This window comes from Zea mays, chromosome 4 (genome assembly GCF_902167145.1).
Source record: "Zea mays cultivar B73 chromosome 4, Zm-B73-REFERENCE-NAM-5.0, whole genome shotgun sequence".
Taxonomy (NCBI): Eukaryota; Viridiplantae; Streptophyta; class Magnoliopsida; order Poales; family Poaceae; genus Zea; species Zea mays.
Window position 1 is genome coordinate 32,411,115 of NC_050099.1, and position 20,501 is coordinate 32,431,615.

A 20,501-nucleotide genomic window follows, 5' to 3' on the forward strand; every position below is an offset into this window, starting at 1 on the left:
ATCGAAATGCACCAGAGGCTATTGCTCGGTTGTTGCCTAGATACTTATCATATTTGGCTCTTTCCAATCGCTAATGCCTCGCATTGTCGCTAATGTCCCACCACGACCTGACAACTCTTCCCTAGTACGACAATAGGGTTTGAAGATTTTTTGTCGTGAGATACTAAGATGGGCTATATCACTCCATTGGATCTCATAGGACACAATCACACAACAATTTATTGGGCTGGGTGGGTATGAGAAGTAGCAAGGAGATTAGAGATATTTTGGTCTAAGTTAATAGAAATTCCTCCACTCATTTGATTCATTTCTTATTTCCTATGTATATATACTATATATGTATATGTTGTTTTTGTCAAAATAATGGGTATTCAATTGAATACCATTGAATTGAATGAGGCCCACCCCTGTATGCGTTGCGACGGCACAATCATATTTGATAAGTGATTCTAACAATCCATTATCATAGCATGGCTTCTATGCATAATATTCACATAAAAGTAAATTCAATTACAAGCATGAATAGAAAGTAACATTATGAGCAATTCGTGTATCTTTAATTGCCATACCACATTTTTCTACAAGCTGGTCAGGTTAAGTTTATTTGGTCTGTAATGTAACTTAGCAACAAAAATACAATTTAGTACATGGTCACAATTAGGAACCTACCCTATAAAGCCTAAGCATCTGATACGAACTTTACATTGATCTCAATATCTCACAAATTTTTTGTCAGCAACCAATAACAAATGATGATGTGGTCCATGAATGGCCCCATTTGTACTGTGAGGTTCTTGATGTAGGTTGCCTCGTAGAGCTTCTTCCCCGCCTCGATGGCCTCGACGCTTGACTTGCTCAATCAAATTATTAACAGGTAACCCTATGACTACGAATGCTTCTTGCCAAGCAGACCCTGCAATGAAGATATTCCATTTTATGGGTTTCTAGTAAATACATTGTGAGTTGCTCAATAGCTGTAGAAAAGAAAACACCAAATTCCTCAACAACAACAAAAAGAAAGAAAAATTAACTGAATAGACACAATATCCTGAGGGATCGGGCAGACTAGATTTGCCTAAATCTGGAGAGCAGAAGCAATAGATCTGGCCAGACTTAGAATTTAAAGATGGAAAAGTTTTGCCTTAATAAGAAATATGAGCCTTCCCTTCAGTTTATATGTTGCTCTTTGGAAAAAAGTAAAACAATCAGTGTACACCACAATTATGATTTGAGATAAATACCTAGTATCTTGAATCATATGAAGGTCAGAATGTAAATGATTATTTTTCTAGTTGTGACTCAATCGCCTCATGGGCTTTTGTAAGTATATGTACAGGGAGTCTAGTAAGACATGCAGAAATTCTAGAAAGTGTGAAAAAATAGACATATCGTGAATCCATGAAACTTTTGCTTTCTATAACCAACCTCTTCCTTTTGTCCCATGCTGGCCCAAACATCTGTGTACACAACGTCTGCTCCCTTAACTGCTTCTCTGGGACTGTTTTTATTTCGATCATATTGATTCCAGCACCCCTGGCGATCTCCATTGTGTTTGCATCAAGCTCCAATTCCTTGGGACAAGCACATACAAAGTGAAAAGGAAGTACAACAGCCAATAGAAGCCATGAATGCACAATGTTGTTCTCATCTCCAGCGTAGACAACCTACAACGACACAAATTATTCAATGAGATAAAATGTTAGTGTACAACGTTTATATGAAAAACAGACAACACATATAAAAAATAGAAATAGGTTAGTGACCATTGTAAATAAACAGAAACTGATTTGTAATATGTTCAAAGTATCAGTACCTGAGAGACCTTACCAGGAATACTTTCAATGTTTTCTACTTCTCTATTCCAGCAATGATCAACAGTTGTGACCAGATGGTAGGCGACTGTACCCGAGCCCAAACCCAAATTCATAATTCCATATAATCACATGAGTATATCGACACCAGGTATTATTACCTTCTATGCATAAGCACTTTCAGAAGTTACCTCATGACTTACTCCAGATTTCCTTCCACGTTTCTTCCCCTTCTAAAATGATAGAGAACAGGACATACACTTTAGTTCACAGAAATTTGAGATAGCTAGACTGTATTATGGTATTTCAGTTCCATGACACAGGAAGAGGACCTAGAAAACTCGTCGCTACACGACACAATTGAAATACTACAGAAAATTCATCACTACACGGTACAAACTAAAGAACAGTTTGGTCATGTCACTATGTTACTGTGTCAAGCAAACATATTTAGAATGGCATCAGCGTTCCACATCCATACATTAGAATCCTCTGATTCTGCGAATTATCAAATGTACACGAGGATGCCATTTAAGCCACTACAAAAATTAGACCTGTAAATTATATTGAGACTAATCATCAAATAGTGATGTATTTTGTGATGGAAAGGCTCTCATGATGGAAATAAGTTCAGTTGAATAAAATAAAAAAATCTCACCTCAAAACCTGACCGTGAATTTACATGTAGAGTGTTGTGCTTAGATAGAGATAGTGAAAACGTTTAGCTTCCTCCCTAACTGTTGCATTAGCAAAAAAAATCATCTGATAAGAAAATATGGGTCAAAAAATAATCCTGAATTACCCACTTGGTCCCCTCGCTTGTTGAACGATCCGAACCTCTCATGTGACAATTTTACCATAGCCTAAAGATTAGAAATCAAAGGGTTTTTGAGGAATGGTGTGATAAACCCTTGAAGGTTTGAAAAATTCTTGCAAAATAAGTTGCACGGTTGTCCTCCATTGTTCCAGAAAGCCAGATTGTACTTGCTAAATTTTACCCTAATGATCTTTCAAGAAATGACATGCTAAGATTTGAAACGCAGCTTGATAAATATTGGCTTCAAAGGCTTGAATAATCAATCAAGTTGATCTATCGCGTGAGCTCGTTAGAGCAGAGAGGGACATGTTTATGGATTGGTGTACTGTACTCGTTTATCAAGTTGGTATTGATTTTACTTGTCGCAACAAGTGTTGAAAGAACATTTTTCAATAATTAAATCTATCAAGAGCAAGTCAAGAAATAGGATCTGTCAAGAGCTAAGTCAAGAAATAGGATGAGTGATACTCTTTTGGACGATTGTCTAGTCATCTTTATTGAGCGAGATAGTTTCCTTGATATAATAGAGGTTTGTTTGGCTATTAGAAAGCGTAAGTGAGATGACAAGAAATAATATTATAATCACATTTGAAATATCATGTATACTGTGTAACCTTCTTTTAAGACAATTTTTTTATTAATGAATTTAAAAATATTTGTAATACCAATAAGTTTTTGTACTCGTTTTTTTATATAAATTGACGATTAATATTTGTTATACTAAAAAAACTGACTGAATGAACCACACTGACTTTCAGCGGCCAGGTAGCTCTCGAAGATGACGCAGAACTGCTCCGTGAGCGCGTTAGACTTCAGCGCATGGCCGCGGGTAGCGCCGGCCAGCCACGCCTTCACCACGTCCAGCGTCGTCACCGTCTGGTACCACCTTCGCCAGAGACTTTACGCTGCTGAAACATCAAATTTGGTCATGCTACCATATGTGACATTCTAGAAGCCACGCACCACATAGCATTGCACGCTGGATAGAACAGTTTAGCGGAACCTCATCCGAGCACCGTTTCAGTGACATCCAACCATCCACAAAAGGTCAACCTTGATAGCGATCAGATCGCGTTTCTGAAGCAGCAACGAAAAGAGAGCATTACGTCGCAGCCAATCTATAGCGTTAGCATGCAACCCAGCGCAAGATGTTATAGAAGCTAAGCTAGCAACTAACTGGGCAGATCCAGAAAAAAAAGTCTCAACTTAAAAGTGTCACGGGATGCAGAAAGACCCATTTCCTTCTCTGGACAAGTTACATGGATCAGGGTCTGTTTATACAACATGGGTAGATATGATGAAATCGAATTCAAGGACAGGTGGTTCTCTTAGGCCAGATAGCGATACATCTTCCTGTCTGTCTTGTCCCGCTCCAGGAAGTCGCGTTCGATGAGCGACTCGATCCGCTTCTTGATCACCACGGGATTCGGCATGAAACGCGGCTGCAGCTGCTTTGTCACCTCCGTCATGATGCTGTTGTGGTCGAGGACCCTCCTCGACTTCATGATCCGCACAATGGCCGCCTCGATCTGCGGCTTCCTGTCCTCCTCCACCCGCTGCCGCGTCTCTAGCTTCTCGGGGTCGGTCTCCTTCTGCGCCACCACGGTGCCGATCTTCACCTTGAAGAGCTTGCTGGTGAACTTGTCGTTCACGCAGAAGCTGTCATCATCGGCAATGTCCCTGCTCATCGGCTCTTTCCGCAGGACTTGCTTACCCTTCACAAGAGCTAGTGACTGGAGGCATCGCTTCAGGTCAGCGGCTGGTATTGCTGTAGACTGCTCAATTTCACGGTAAGTCAAGACATCTGCTGAGTTAAACAGCATGAGAACACACATCTGGTATGTTGATACGTTCAGTTCATGCTTGCTTCCATTTCCAAATGTTACTTTGATGTCAGCCGTCCCCATGTTTGTTTGCCATGTTAGCCTCCTGCCATTATGTGTGCCAAGGTAATAAGACCGAAACTTCTCTGAGACAGAAACAATTTCAGGGGGGAGATTGCAGGTATTGCAGGTTTGCGTTGGCCATGACCCAGTTGTGAGTATCTGGACAGACATTGTGGGGGCATCTGCCGGCAGCTCCGAGGAAGTAGATGCATAAAACCCTTGTGTAGTATCCTGAGAGGTCTTCAAATCAGTGAACATGCCCTCCAACTTTGAAGTAAACTGGTAGCCACATTCTGTCTTCAGCTTCACAAGCATGCTTCTCTCAGAATCATCAGAAGCAGCCTTCCCAGAAAGAAGACGCTTTGCCAAGTGTTGCTTGTAATATTTCTCAAATAGATCTTTTTCTTGCAAATACCTAAACAGCATCATCACTTTGTCCAGGACAGTTTCAAGATCCTCCTCATTGGCCTCTTTCACCCCCTTCCGCAGTTTGTCATCAACAAACAGTGATATGAACTCAGGTGATCTGTTGTTTAAGTTTATAAAGTTCTCAAATGAGGAATTGAGAGCATTCAGGAAACTCTTGTCATTGCTAAATGACACATTGATGATATTGTCATACTTGTCCTTCATGTTAAGAAGCCGCTGAACAAAATCAACTGGGTCCTTTAGTCTCTCTGGATCTGTTACCAAACTTTTGCCAGTATCCTTAATATGAGACACCATCACAGATCTAATTGTTGCGAGACCATCAGGAACATGATTAAACAAAGTGTACATCCTGGTCAGGTCTTCATACCTGTCCTCGACAAGCATATTCACAAGCCCTGAGTTCTCCATAAGAATCAACCTCTGCATGTGATTTGCTAGCATCTCTTTCACCACAACAGCAGTAATTTTCTCATTGGTTTTAGCATCCAAGTACTGTGACACACGCTCTGATTCTTCATGGAGGCGCCTCTCAGCCTGCTTCAGATACTCACCACAAGTACAGCATTCAATAAATTGTTGTGACTCACCACTATAGAAACTAGCAGAGACCTCAAGAAATGGCCTTTCAAAATCATCCTGGTAAACAGACAACCCTAGATCCATCAACATTTTAGTTGTAGTCCTCATCAAGCCTCTATTTATCACGTCGCCAGTCCTTTCTCTATGTATGAGCTCGAGAAGCGTGTCAAACAACCTCCCCTGAATCATAGGAGACCGAACTATAGTATCCCTCCAAAGCTCTAATCCATGTTCGAAGACAGGTGTCTTTTTATTAGTGGGAATATATGTCCTGTCCATATACATCAGGATATCTCTAATCATTGTCAATGCCTTGTTATGGTCATTCCATTTTCGCTGCAACTCTTCCAGGAACAAACCACCTTGAGCAGCCTCTATACATGTGCGCATCTCTTCAAGATGCCCTTTCATGTTTTCTGTGAGTTTCTCATAGAGCTGAGGAGCAAACTTGTTCAATACCATGTTATAAGCAGTCCTGCCATAATATAAGAAAAAATATATATTCACCAATATATTCAAGGAAAATTTAAACAGACACACATATGGTTGTTATGTTAAACACATACACCCCAATATACTTTCTCGGGAGAGGCCTGAGCAGGCCCAGGGTGGTCATTGTCAATCCTTGTCTCTTTCATACATACAGTTGTTATGTTATGTTTTCAGTATTACAAGCTGGTGCAAGGTTCATAGAAAAAACGGCTTCCTGTAAGCTGAGGCAACTAATCTTTTTAACATAACATTAATAATGTCCTGAAGAGAATAAGTTTTTACAGATCAAACAGACAGGAAAAATCACTATTTAGACAGCAAACTAACAGAAAAACTTAAAAAAAAACTGTTTATTTATTGTCTAACTTTGAGTTGGATAACATGAGCAACAAAGAAACAAAAATAACAGAAAACAAGGATCAATCATGGGAAGTGATAGGTGAAGTACAAGTACGATTGAGTTGTATCACAAACTTGATGTATGCATATACTTATCTATTGCACCACTGATGTATTCACATACATTTTTGGAAAATGAAAGGCTGCAACATGCTGAAAAGTAAGACATTATAAATGGTAAAATGAATTATAGATACGGTAGAACTGTATCACAGCTCATGGCTATTTGCCAAAAGAAGAAAGAATTGCTGAAGAGGATCTGAGAAATGAATGCCAATTATCTAAAAGCATCTGTACAAACAGAAGCAAACAGTTGCCAAAATTTAACTAAACAAGTTCCCAAGCCATGCATAGAGAGGCTGCTTCGAACTGGCGACCTAGTGACTCAGTGAGACAGCTCTCATGGTGTACCAGGCACCAGGCTTGCCCTTCAAGGTAAGAAATTAGATAAATATTTTAAAATATATTCCGAACAATCCTACCAAGCCATGCATGGAGAGTGGTGGAGCTCCATAGTGGCATCTCCTCGGTGTAGGCAAGGAAACAGAGTAACCCATTACGTGGACTGCTAGGTGCCAACTATGAGGGGGACCAACGCCACAACATATGAGGTGTATCTATATAACTAAGGCAACAAATTAGGAAGTACAGGAACACAGGCACAAGATTGTTAAGGGAGTTCTCTAGATAATAAATAATATTTATGTAAGTCTAGATTGCAGCTCTCGTCGGTTCAGCTCTGGTGTAGGCTTGCATGTAGCCCAAAAGTTAAAACGGAAACATCCAGTTTTTTTCCATACAGGCCCATACTCAAATTTCCTTATTTGCATAGCATGAAATTAAAACAAGAACCCCAACCGCTTAATCATTTAATGCCGAGACCCAGAAAACGACGCTAACAATGGCCTGAAGGCTTCAAGCAACTAGCAAAATTTAATAGTAGACAAAAATAAAGCCATGAGCATGCATCAACCAATAAATAAAAGATCATAATATCATGTTGACAAATTATTACATGAGTAACATGACAAGCCCTAATACACTAATAATAAGACATATGAATCAATATCAATCTATTCGCAAAACATTCACACATCATCATCTTAAATGCATACACAAAGATCGAATATAAAATATGAAAAATTACAGATCACCAATCAGCACAGCAAGTCAGCAACCAATCCATTGGCCATTATGGGCGCTATCTATTCGAATCATCCGCGATCATACGGCGTGACCTAATGGCGTGGAACAAAACCTGAGTGGCGGAACATGGGGACAAAAAAATTCGGGGGATGGGGCGCGGGCGCGGGCGCGCAATGTTAACCTGTAGAGCTCCTCGAAGGAGAGACCGCTGGCGTTGTGGTTGTAGATCTCGCGGATGGCGTCATGGAGCTTCCGCCACGACTTGTCGAAGAACTTGGGGTCGGTCTCGACGCGGTGCCGGTAGGGCTCGATCTTCGTGTTCCGCTTCTTCTGGCCGCCGCCGCCGCCGTTCAACATCTTACACCGCTCCTCCGCAGCCGCGGCCGACGGCGGCCGATGATCCCGTGCTCTGTCGAGGCGCCGGGTTCCGGCGAGGTGGTGGCCTGGTGAGAGAGGGGGAGGGGAGGCTAGGGTTTCGTCGTCTCGTGGCTGGGAATGGAGGTGCTGGAAGGGGAACGATGTTCTCGTTGGGATAGTTTTAATCGGTTGATTTGGTTGACCATTTTAAGCTCTACTACATAGAGTTTGGGCCTCACCGCACCTAATCTATTTTTGGCGTCTCGGTCTCTCGCATTCGGGCTCCCTTTCACTTATGGGTCCAACAGGCTGTCGGCGCCTGGATTATGTTTTAACTGACAAGATTATTAGGGCCCAGCTTATGTTTTAACTGACAAGATTATTAGGCTGGTTCCAACGTGGAACTTAGCCATTCTCATTAGATGGTTTCGTCACCCTGTTTTTAAAGTTGTCATTTAAATATTTGTCTAGAAAATAGACTCATCTCTTATGGAACTCTCATATCTCTCTTCATTAAATTGCATATCATATCATATCATTTGCTTATGTGGCATGTCATTTAAGACCTCTCGATTCTGAATGGGAAATAGTCTTACACCTTTTCCTAAGGCCTTGTTCGGTTATTCCCAATACACATGGATGGGATGGGATTGGAAAAAAATTAATAGGAAGTTTGACTTGTTTGGGATTCAAATTCATCCAATCCCACTCAATCCACATGGATTGAGACTTAACCGAACAAGCCCTAAATGATTTTGGTGGTTGAATTGCCCAACACAAACAATTGGACTAACTAGTTTGCTCTAGATTATAAGTTCTACAGGTGCCAAAGGTTCACAATAAACCAATACAAAGTTCAAAGAAAGGGTTCAAATAAAAAGAGCAAAAGATAACCGAAGGCTGCCCTGGTCTGGCGCACCGGACTGTCCGGTGTGCCACCGGACAGTGTCCGGTGCACCAGGGTGGATTCTCTCCAACTCGCTAGCTTCGGGAATTCTGGGAGCCACTCCGCTATAATTCACCGGACTGTCTGGTGTAGCACCGGACTGTCCGGTGTGCCAGCGGAGTAACGGCTAAACAGCGCCAACGGTCGTCTGCAAAGGAACAGTGAAACGCTACAGTGCGCGCATGCGCCCACAGGAGTCAGAGCAGGCGTCAGATGGTGCACCGGACAGTGAACATGACCTGTCTGGTGCACCACCGGACTGTCCGGTGGCCCCGTTGTCAGAAGCTCCAACGGTCGGAACCCAACGGCCGGGTGATGTGGCTGGTGCACCGGACTGTCCGGTGCGCCATACGATAGAAGCTTCACCAACGGCCATATTGGTGGTTGGGGCTATAAATACCCCCAACCACCACACTTCAATGTATCCAAGTTTTCAGCCATCAAACCTCATACAAGAGCTCTAGACTTCATTCCAAGACACAAACAAAGAGATCAAATCCTCTCCCAAGTCCGAAATCACTCCAAACAAATTAGTGACTAGAGAGAGACTTTTGTGTTCTTTTGAGCTCTTGCGCTTGGATCACTTTTCTTCTTCCCCATTTCTTGTTCCAAAGATCATTGTAATCAAAGCAAGAGACACCAATTGTGTGGTGGTCCTTGTGGGGACTTAGTGTCCCGTTTGATTGAGAAGAGAAGCTCACTCGGTCTAGGTGACCGTTTGAGAGAGGGAAAGGGTTGAAAGAGACCCGGCCTTTGTGACCACCTCAACGGGGAGTAGGTTTGCAAGAACCAAACCTCGGTAAAACAAATCACCGTGTCATCCGTTCTTATTCGCTTGTGATTTGTTTTCGCCCTCTCTTTCGGACTCGTTTACATTTCTAACGCTAACCTCGGCTTGTAATTGTGCTTAAACTTCATAAATTTCAGATTTGCCTATTCACACCCCCCTCTAGGCGACTTTCAATTGGTATCAGAGCCCGGTTCTTCATTAGAGCCTAACCGCTCGAAGTGATGTCGGGAGATCACGCCAAGAAGGAGATGGCGACCGACGAGAAACCCGCCACAAGCCACGGGAAGGCTCCATCGGGAGAGTCCGGCAACAAGGTGAAAGGATCCCCTTCACACACCAAGTTGCATCGAAGCGGCGAGAAGAAAAAGAAAATGAAGAAAGTGGTCTACTATGAGACCGATTCTTCATCACCTTCTACATTCGGCTCCGACACGCCATCCGTCACTTCTAAGCGCCATGAGCGCAAGAAGTTTAGTAAGATTCCCCTACGCTATCCTCGCATTCCTAAACATACTTATTTACTTTCGGTCCCATTAGGCAAACCACCCATGTTTGAGGGTGAAGATTATTCTATGTGGAGTGCTAGAATGAGAAGTCATCTAACCTCACTGAAAGGGAAATAGGCTTCAAACCTTTTCCTAAATGATTTTGGTAATTGAATGTCCAACACAAACAATTGGACTAATTAGTTTGCTCTAGATTATATGTTCTACAGGTGCCAAAGATTCAACATAAAACCAATAAAAAGAACAAGACAAGAGTCAAAAGAAAGGAGCAAAGGGGCAACCGAAGGCACCCCTGGTCTGGCGCACCGGACTGTCCGGTGTGCCACCGGACAGTGAACAGTACCTGTCCGGTGCACCAGGGAACTCAGACTCAAACTCGCCATCTTCGGGAAAGTCCAGGGCCGGCGCGCTATAATTCACCGGACTGTCCGGTGTACACCGGACAGTGTCCGGCCTCAGGAACTCGGCAGCCTCGGGATTTCACGAAGACTGCTCCGCTAAAATTCACCGGACTGTCCGGTGTACACCGGACTGTCCGGTGTGCCAGCGGAGCAACGGTCATCTGCGCCTAACGGTCGACTCTAACAGTAAACAGTGCAGAACAGTACACGCGGCAGAAGTCAGAGCAGAGGATCAGAGAGGCACCGGACTGTCCGGTGTGCACCGGACTGTCCGGTGCCACATGAGGACAAAGCCTCCAACGGTCGACCAGCTCCAATCTCAACGGATAGGATGACGTGGCTGGGGCACCGGACATGTCCGGTGTGCACCGGACTGTCCGGTGCGCCCATCGCCAGCAGCTTCTCCAACGGCTACAAAATTGGATGGTGGCTATAAATACCACCCCAACCGGCCACTTCAAAGTGAAGGGAGTCCAAGCAACATTCCAAGTCATCTAGTTGACATACTCAAGCCCTCCCAACCACCTATATTCATTGATCCATCCTATACACAAGATTTAGTCCACTACAACCAACACAAGTGCCACAAAAGAGAGAGCAAGCAATTGAGAGCTACTCAATTGAGTTTAGCCCTAGCGCCTTGTGAGATTCATTGAGAGATAGTGTGTTCTACATCTTTGTGTTCTTTTGCGCGTGGAGTTTTTGACTCCCATTCGAACTTCCTCCAAAGTGTTGGAGGCTTGTAAAAGCTAGCAAGAGACACCAAAGATTGTGGTGGTCCTTGTGGGATCGAGAGTGATCCTTGAGAAGAAGAAGAGCTCGCCGATCCTTGTGTGATCGGGAGAGAGGGAAAGGGTTGAAAAAGACCCGTCCTTAAGTGGACTCCTCAACGGGGACTAGGCCTTCGAGGGCCGAACCTCGGTAAAACAAATCACCCGTGTTCATTGTGCTTTTGCTTGTGATTTGTTTGCTTTCCCTTACTCTAAGTTCTCTTGCACTATTCTTTGCTCATATCATTTGGTGTTGCTTCAAGTTAAAATCTCATTTAAGTGAAGCAACACTCCGCAAGAAAAGAACTTGAGTTAGTGCTCTTTTTCATCTAAGCTTTCTTGCTTTGTTATCATAGAATTATTAGTTGTATTGATTTATCACTTCCGCATTATTTGAAAGCTATACTCCTTACTAGCAAGAACTTAGTTTTTATACTCCGATTATTGTTCATCTTGTTCTAACCACTAATCAAAGGATCTAGTTGGGGGATAAAGTTTTAATTTTCAGGTTTCGCCTATCCACCCCCCCCCCCCTCTAGGCGACTTTCAATTGGTATCAGAGCTAGGCACTTCATCTTGAGTCTAACAACTCGAAGTGATGGCTCGTAGAAGATCCCAAAAGAACAAGAGGACCCAGGAGAACAAGGAGGTAACTCTTGAGATATTACTTTCCGATTGTTCTAATTATGTTTCTTGGTCTACTAGAGTGATAAATGCCTTTAGAGCGGTAGACCCCCAATTAGAACAAATTTTAGACAAGGGTATTATTCCTCCTAACTATGCTAGGGAAAATGCCTCCGAAGAAGATTTAAGATGTATTCGCTTAAACTATCTAGCTTATGACATCTTAAGTAAATCCCTTAGCAAAGAAGATTATCATGCCTTCATAATAAAATATGACAAACCCATTTGTGATGTGCATGATATTTGGATTAGAATTAAAAGCAAATTTAATAAGTCCAAACATGATAGTTCATTTTGTGCTTCTACTTCCCTTGGTATTTGTGATACTAACCCTTGCAAGGAAGAAGAAGAGAATGAACGATGGAGACCAAACGATGAATCCACCTCTCCAAAAGGTTTGTCTTCCCATTTCGATTCCCACATGTGTTGTGTGGCTAATGAAAATGATAGCGGAAGCACAAATGAGGATGAGGAGGAAGAAAGAAGCTTTGTGCATCTCTACGCTCGCCTAAGCCAAGAAGATAAGGCAGTCATGCTCAAACTTCTAGAAAGAGCGAGAGAGCAAAGCGAAGCTCGTCAAAGGCTAGAAGATATTCTCTCCATAAAGATGCAACACTTTGACGAGTTGACTAAAGAACATGAGGAGCTAAAGTGCTCTCATGTTAATTTGGTCCAAAGGTATGAAACTATTTCAATTGAGCAAGATAACGCTTCACATTGTATCGCTCAATTAGTAAATAGGAATACCTTGCTCAAGGACCAAGTAGAAAAGCTAAAAGTTGAAAATCTAGCTTTTCAAGATAAATATGATATGCTTCTATGTTCTCATGAAAATCTTATGGATAATCATATCATATTAAACATTGCTCATGAGGTTGTGATAGAGAACTTAAAATCCCAACAACCTCATTCGTGCACATGTATTCAAATTGATACTATATTACCATGTGCTAATGCTTGTTGTTTGTCAACAAGCAAATCTTCCTTTGAGCTAGAATTTGCAGGAACAAATGATGATTCATATCAAAAGCTCAAAGAAGAAAATGAGAGGCTAAAGAAGAGCTTGACACAACTAAAAGGGAAATGCATTGCCCAACATTCTCAAGATAACCGTGATCACATGGTGAAGAAGCTTGAGACGGGAACAACCGTGGCATGCACTACATCCCTTGAAGAAAATGTCAAGGATTTGAGGATTGCAATGAGGAGGGAACAAAATATGAAATTCAACACCTCCTCCAAAAACCTCAACCACGCCTCCACAAAAGGTAACATCCAAGGTAATGATCAAGTCACACTTCACATTAAGAGGTGTAGTGAATGCTTTGAAGAGGGGCACTTGATTAGGTCATGTCCCTATATTAATGGCTTGATTATTAACAAGGATGATAGACTTTGTTTTAAATGCTCCAAGAAGGGACACTTACTTAGATCTTGTCCCCATTTAAAACAAAGAGGCATAGGGTTAGAAAAGAAAATTTTTACTAACCATGTAGCAAGCAACAAACAAGGAAAGAAGAAATCTTCAAAACTTGGAAAACGCCTATGCTACACATGCCGAAAGAAGGGACATCAATGCAAAGATTGTCCCATTGGTAAAAATCCCACTCCTAACTTGTCATTTGATTCATATAAAACTAGGCAACCCAAGATTGCAACTTGTGCTAGAAAGGTAACGAGTTTACCAAGCGCTAGCACAAAGGACACTTGGGTTCCTAGATCTTTGTTTACTAACCTTAATGGACCCATCAAGCGATGGGTACCAAAATGTGCTTGACAAGATTTGTAGGAGAAGGAGATGGTATGAACCTTTGGGGTGCTTGAGGGAGTTAATTCAATTCTTATCAACTCAAGCTATCAATCTTCAAATGATCTACATATTCAAGATTGACCCAAGGTTACTTCAGTTTATTGTATTCAAAACTCATATCATCTCGGCAAGATATTAATGTTGTAGGAAATAAAAGAATCATCATATGCGGAATATCAAAGCCTACAACATGGAGGAAAGTCAAGGGATGGTAACATTTATATTCTTAAGTGCAATTATCTTAATTTGTCATGTGTCTTGTGTAGTCACATAGAAATAGAAAACACTTAAGGATGTTTTAAAATTATGTCATCATTCTTTGAAGAAATTCCTCTCATATGGTAGATTGTGTATTTATCAAATTCTATATTATGACAATCTACATGCTTTAAATTATTGCAAGTTCTCATGGCATGTTTCTACATTAATTATTCTATTATTGCCATGTTCTAGATATAGAGAGATACTTCATGTTCTTAAAAGAATAAGGTGTCATGTAAGGAATTCAAATACTTAGGACACTTATAAAAGGAAAATTCTCTCTATAGCTAGAAAAGTGAGACTAATGTTTTTATCTAAGTAATTTAAGTAGTCTCACTTGTAGAGAATAAGTTTCTCTATGGAAATGCGTATCTCATCATGTCTAGGAGATTCTATCCAATAATTCATGTTGTATCTCTTATTGCTTAATTGGATATGATTCATTCTCATTTATCGCTTTCCAAATCATGACTTAGATTTATTCCTATATTCTCAAAGGATTATTTATGCTTGTTTTATGAGTTAAAATTGAGCATAACATCATCTATGGATAGTCTAGTCCATGCTATGGAGTTTCCATGTTTTGTTAATCTAACTTCTCATTCCTTACCAAAATGATTACAAAAAAAAATGGAAACTAGTGCTTGTGTTGCTACTAACATTTCTCTTGAGTTCAATTATGAAAATCTACAAGAGAGAAAGTACACAAGCCTCATGGGTTGAGCTTCACCCAAAGGAAGAAAGGTAAAAGCAAAGGTATGGGAACTCATCTTCTTAAGTTTGGTTCCCATCTCAAAGGGTATTTAATCTAAATTATCATATTCTACCCTTGAGAGGAATAGATTCTTTATTGGACCGAAATTAACTAAGTGTGCATTCAAATATCATTTTCTTAATGCTCATGTCCATTAGAATCTATTTAATGCCTTTGCGATATTTATATATATGTTATCATATTGATTTGCTTCCAAGTGATGATTAACTAACTTCAATATGATAAAGTAAAATCTCCAATAATTATTAAAATGCACTAATGTTAAGGATTTTACTTCATGACTGTGTGACTTGTGGATGATGAATTTTGTATGCTAATTATCTAAAGTAATCATCCTTCACCATATACTCCCTTGCGCTATTGACATCTCTCTTGAGTATTTTCAATAAGTTTGGAAGGAAAAAGAGACAACTACAAAGGGAGGACACTCAAATGAAAAAGGAAGAACATCAAGGACAACAACACCTACTTGGACAATAAGGTTTTCACAATAATCAATGGTGTGGCTGTAAGCATTCTAAATTCTTTTTCATTATGAGATTACAAGGCTTAAGTTGTTTATTGCTAAATTTATGAGCCTTGATCAAAATGTATAATGCTTCTCCCTTTATGTCCTTAAAAGTGAATGCATCGAAATCAATTCTTTCAATTACTTGATGCATATCTTTAGGGGGAGTCCATTCTTATATTTTGATTATGTTAAGACTATTGCTTTATCTTAGTAATTTCATATAGTCTCTTGCATGAGAATAATGTTTCTCATATAGTATGCTACTTCACATCAATCAAACTTGTCAAAGTAATATCGCTTTTATCAAGGATTATTGCTTTCATTTCTAAAAGTAGCATGCTTATTGGATTCTCCTATTTTTAAGCTTGATTGAAAATTTAATGCCTTTGTTGTTTTCTTGATCGCATATTGGTTGATCATTGAACAACTTCAATTATCACTTATGCTTCTTAGTGCCTCATGTAAGTTGAGTTTGATTTCAATTGTAATTTTAACTGACATCTATCTTGATATGCACTAAGGAAAAAGGAGAATTCATGATTCATTTATACAACTTGTGATCCATTTGATATATGCTAACACTAACTTGAAAAAGATCACTAGTTGTTAAACTCTCTCTTGTGCAAAGTATTTCCATATATTGTCATTGAGTATAGGTCTTAAGCAACTAAGACTAAGGACAAAGCACAATGAAGAGAGCGTCTCTATGAGAAGGTACAAAAGGGTAAAACCACTTCCTTTCATTTAAACTTGTACCTAAATCTTCCTCTTATAAGCATTCTTTGCATATCTTATATATAAGGAAGAGAAAGCATGTCCTTTGCATTTATCCCTGCTTCATACCTAGTTTTAACCTCTTAAAATTTCACTCATGCATTATTGCATCTTTGCTAAAACTAGATGAAGTGATTCTATTGTCAAAGAGCTTAAAGCTTAACCTTGTAACGAGGATAAGCTACCTTTGTTCCAAAGGTGGATGGTCCTTAAGTCTCTTTGAAATCCTTAAAGGAAAATGCTTAAAATGTTTGCAACATGTGTTCATAAGTGCATAAACTGTCTTGAGCATCTCTCATATACTATGACACAATGCACTTCACTTTCTCTATGATATAGACTTGTTCTCATTAACCCAATTATGTGCACTTGGCATTTAAGGGCAAAATATGTATTCCTCTCAAGGCACATATTTAGGGGGAGAAATCTATATTATATAGAACTATGATCATGCTTAATTGACATATCTCTTGATCATATCTCTTTCATTTTGGTACAAATGCATATATCCTATTATTCCCGTACCATGACTACGACTAATATGTTTCCAAGTATATTACTATGATAAGTCGTAGATTGAAAGGGAAATGGAGTCTTCGGCGAAAACAAAGGCTTCCACTCCATAAATCATACTTCGCCATCACTCCAAGCAACTCTCTATTCTTTGGGGGAGAAATGAGCATCAAAGAAAAGGACTTCGTCTCTGGAGAGAGTAAGAGCCCAAAGCTAAAAGACCGGACTTCGCCTTTGGTATAATCTTAACTCATTTATTTATGCCCAAAGGGGAAGATAGCACTTTAAGGGCTCTAATGATTCCGTTTTTGGCGATTCATGCCAAAAAGGGGGAGAAATGAGCCCAAAGCAAAAGGACCGCACCACCACCACCAAATTCAAAAACTTAGTGCTTTCCAAAAGTATTTATCATTTGGTATCCTATTGTGTTCAAAAGGGGGAGAAAGCAGTACTTCAAAAATGGTATATCAAAACCCTCTTGAACACTAAGAGGTGGATCTCTTTTAGGGGGAGTTTTGTTAAGTCAAAAGAAAAGCATTTGAAACAGGGGGAGAAAATTTCAAATCTTGAAAATGCTTTACAAACTCTTATTCATTTACCTTTGACTATTTGCAAAAGATCTTTGAAATAGATTTACAAAAAGAATTTGCAAAAACAAAACATGTGGTGCAAACGTGGTCCAAAATGCTAAATAAAGAAAGAACTATTCATGCATATCTTATGAAATCAATATTGGTTTAATTCCAAGCAATCTTTGCACTTACCATAAGCAAACTAGTTCAATTATGCTCTTATATTTTTGCTTTGGTTTGTGTTGGCATCAATCACCAAAAAGGGGGAGATTGAAAGGGAAATAGGCTTCAAACCTTTTCCTAAATGATTTTGGTAATTGAATGTCCAACACAAACAATTGGACTAATTAGTTTGCTCTAGATTATATGTTCTACAGGTGCCAAAGATTCAACATAAAACCAATAAAAAGAACAAGACAAGAGTCAAAAGAAAGGAGCAAAGGGGCAACCGAAGGCACTCCTGGTCTGGCGCACCGGACTGTCCGGTGTGCCACCGGACAGTGAACAGTACCTGTCCGGTGCACCAGGGAACTCAGACTCAAACTCGCCATCTTCGGGAAAGTCCAGGGCCGGCGCGCTATAATTCACCGGACTGTCCGGTGTACACCGGACAGTGTCCGGCCTCAGGAACTCGGCAGCCTCGGGATTTCACGAAGACTGCTCCGCTAAAATTCACCGGACTGTCCGGTGTGCCAGCGGAGCAACGGTCATCTGCGCCTAACGGTCGACTCTAACAGTAAACAGTGCAGAACAGTACACGCGGCAGAAGTCAGAGCAGAGGATCAGAGAGGCACCGGACTGTCCGGTGTGCACCGGACTGTCCGGTGCCACATGAGGACAAAGCCTCCAACGGTCGACCAGCTCCAATCTCAACGGATAGGATGACGTGGCTGGGGCACCGGACATGTCCGGTGTGCACCGGACTGTCCGGTGCGCCCATCGCCAGCAGCTTCTCCAACGGCTACAAAATTGGATGGTGGCTATAAATACCACCCCAACCGGCCACTTCAAAGTGAAGGGAGTCCAAGCAACATTCCAAGTCATCTAGTTGACATACTCAAGCCCTCCCAACCACCTATATTCATTGATCCATCCTATACACAAGATTTAGTCCACTACAACCAACACAAGTGCCACAAAAGAGAGAGCAAGCAATTGAGAGCTACTCAATTGAGTTTAGCCCTAGCGCCTTGTGAGATTCATTGAGAGATAGTGTGTTCTACATCTTTGTGTTCTTTTGCGCGTGGAGTTTTTGACTCCCATTCGAACTTCCTCCAAAGTGTTGGAGGCTTGTAAAAGCTAGCAAGAGACACCAAAGATTGTGGTGGTCCTTGTGGGATCGAGAGTGATCCTTGAGAAGAAGAAGAGCTCGCCGATCCTTGTGTGATCGGGAGAGAGGGAAAGGGTTGAAAAAGACCCGTCCTTAAGTGGACTCCTCAACGGGGACTAGGCCTTCGAGGGCCGAACCTCGGTAAAACAAATCACCCGTGTTCATTGTGCTTTTGCTTGTGATTTGTTTGCTTTCCCTTACTCTAAGTTCTCTTGCACTATTCTTTGCTCATATCATTTGGTGTTGCTTCAAGTTAAAATCTCATTTAAGTGAAGCAACACTCCGCAAGAAAAGAACTTGAGTTAGTGCTCTTTTTCATCTAAGCTTTCTTGCTTTGTTATCATAGAATTATTAGTTGTATTGATTTATCACTTCCGCATTATTTGAAAGCTATACTCCTTACTAGCAAGAACTTAGTTTTTATACTCCGATTATTGTTCATCTTGTTCTAACCACTAATCAAAGGATCTAGTTGGGGGATAAAGTTTTAATTTTCAGGTTTCGCCTATCCACCCCCCCCTCTAGGCGACTTTCACTCACTCCACAAAAGCATATGGGAAGTTGTTGAGTATGGAGCGCAGGTACCACAGGTGGGGGATAAGAACTACGACTCGGATGAGGCCGACCAAATACGACACCTTAACTCCCAAGCAACAACTATTCTCCTCGCCTCATTAAGTCGAGAGGAGTATAACAAAGTGGATGGGTTAGAGTCCGCCAAAGATATTTGGGACGTGCTCAAAACCGCGCACGAAGGAGACGAGGTGACAAGGATCACCAAGAGGGAAACGATCAAGGGGGAGCTCGGTCGCTTCATGCTTCACCAAGGAGAGGAGCCACAAGCCATGTACAACCGGCTCAAGACATTGGTGAACCAAGTGCGCAACCTCGGGAACACCAAATGGGATGACCATGAAATGGTCAAGGTTATTCTAAGATCACTTGTATTTCTTAATCCTACTCAAGTTCAATTAATTCACGGTGATCCTAGATATAAACTAATGTCTCCCGAGGAAGTAATAGAAAAATTTGTGAGCTTTGAATTGATGATCAAAGGCTCCAAGAAAATCATCGAGCAAGGTGTCTCCTCCACATCCGAGATGCAACCCGTCGCATTCAAGGCGACGGAGGAGAAGAAAGAAGAGTCTACATCAAGTAGACTCCCCATCGATGCCTCCAAGCTCGACAACGAGGAGATGACACTCATCATCAAGAGCTTCCATCAAATCCTCAAGCAAAGGAAGGGGAAAGACTACAAACCCTGTTCCAAGAAGATTTGCTACAAGTGTGGTAAGCCCGGTCACTTTATAGCAAAATGTCCTATTTCTAGTGACAGGGGCGACGACAAGAGAGGGAAGAAGAAGGAGAAGAAGAGGTACTACGAGAAGAAGGGCGGCGATGCCCATGTTTGCTGGGAGTGGGACTCCGATGAGAGCTCCACCGACTCCTCCTCTGATGAGGACGCCGCCAACATCGACGTCAACAAGGGTCTCCTCTTCCCCAACGTCGGCCACAAGTGCCTCATGGCAAAGGACGGCAAGAAGAAGAAGGTAAAATCTAGATCCTCCACTGTAACATCCCAAATTCTAACCCAGGTTTGAAACCCTAACCTAACCCCCCCCCTCTTCTTTTTTTTATCCATCCCAAAACTCCCTTAGATTCTTCCCATCATATGCATACACTTTGTTTGATTTTGAACACCTCACTTAGATTTTATTTTCCAGCACCTAGATTATCTACTAAATAAATTGTTCAAAAAGAAAAAGAAACAAAAATGGAAATGGGAATTAGAAAATAAAAGGAAAAAGAGAAAGCTCTCCTCCCCCTGCTGGGCTGAATCCGGCCCATGCCGCGGCCGCCTCCCCTCCCCCTCGCGCCCGCGCTTCCCCCTTTTGGCCCATTGTCGGCCCGCTCGCGCGCGCGCAGCTGCTCCGCGCTC

The 20,501-nt window shown here is 41.4% G+C and overlaps 1 protein-coding gene across 1 annotated transcript; it reads right to left on the minus strand.

Annotated features, from left to right (window-relative positions):
• Positions 1-3,783: 3,783 nt before the first annotated feature.
• LOC100384196 (Cullin-3B) lies at positions 3,784-8,098 on the minus strand. The gene is made up of 2 exons (NM_001321832.1): positions 7,744-8,098; positions 3,784-6,000 (listed from the first exon to the last, which is right to left on the minus strand). Exons 1-2 carry the CDS (start codon positions 7,917-7,919, stop codon positions 3,957-3,959), a joined length of 2,220 nt encoding a protein of 739 aa, NP_001308761.1. The 5' UTR covers positions 7,920-8,098; the 3' UTR covers positions 3,784-3,956.
• Positions 8,099-20,501: the final 12,403 nt, after the last annotated feature.

Excerpts from the sequence above, each read along its gene's own strand:
- LOC100384196 (NM_001321832.1), bottom strand. The coding sequence starts at position 7,919 with ATGTTGAACGGCGGCGGCGGCGGCCAGAAGAAGCGGAACACGAAGATC. Across the intron at positions 6,001-7,743 it reads TCCTTCGAGGAGCTCTACAG|GACTGCTTATAACATGGTAT; the intron begins GTTAACATTGCG and ends ATATTATGGCAG.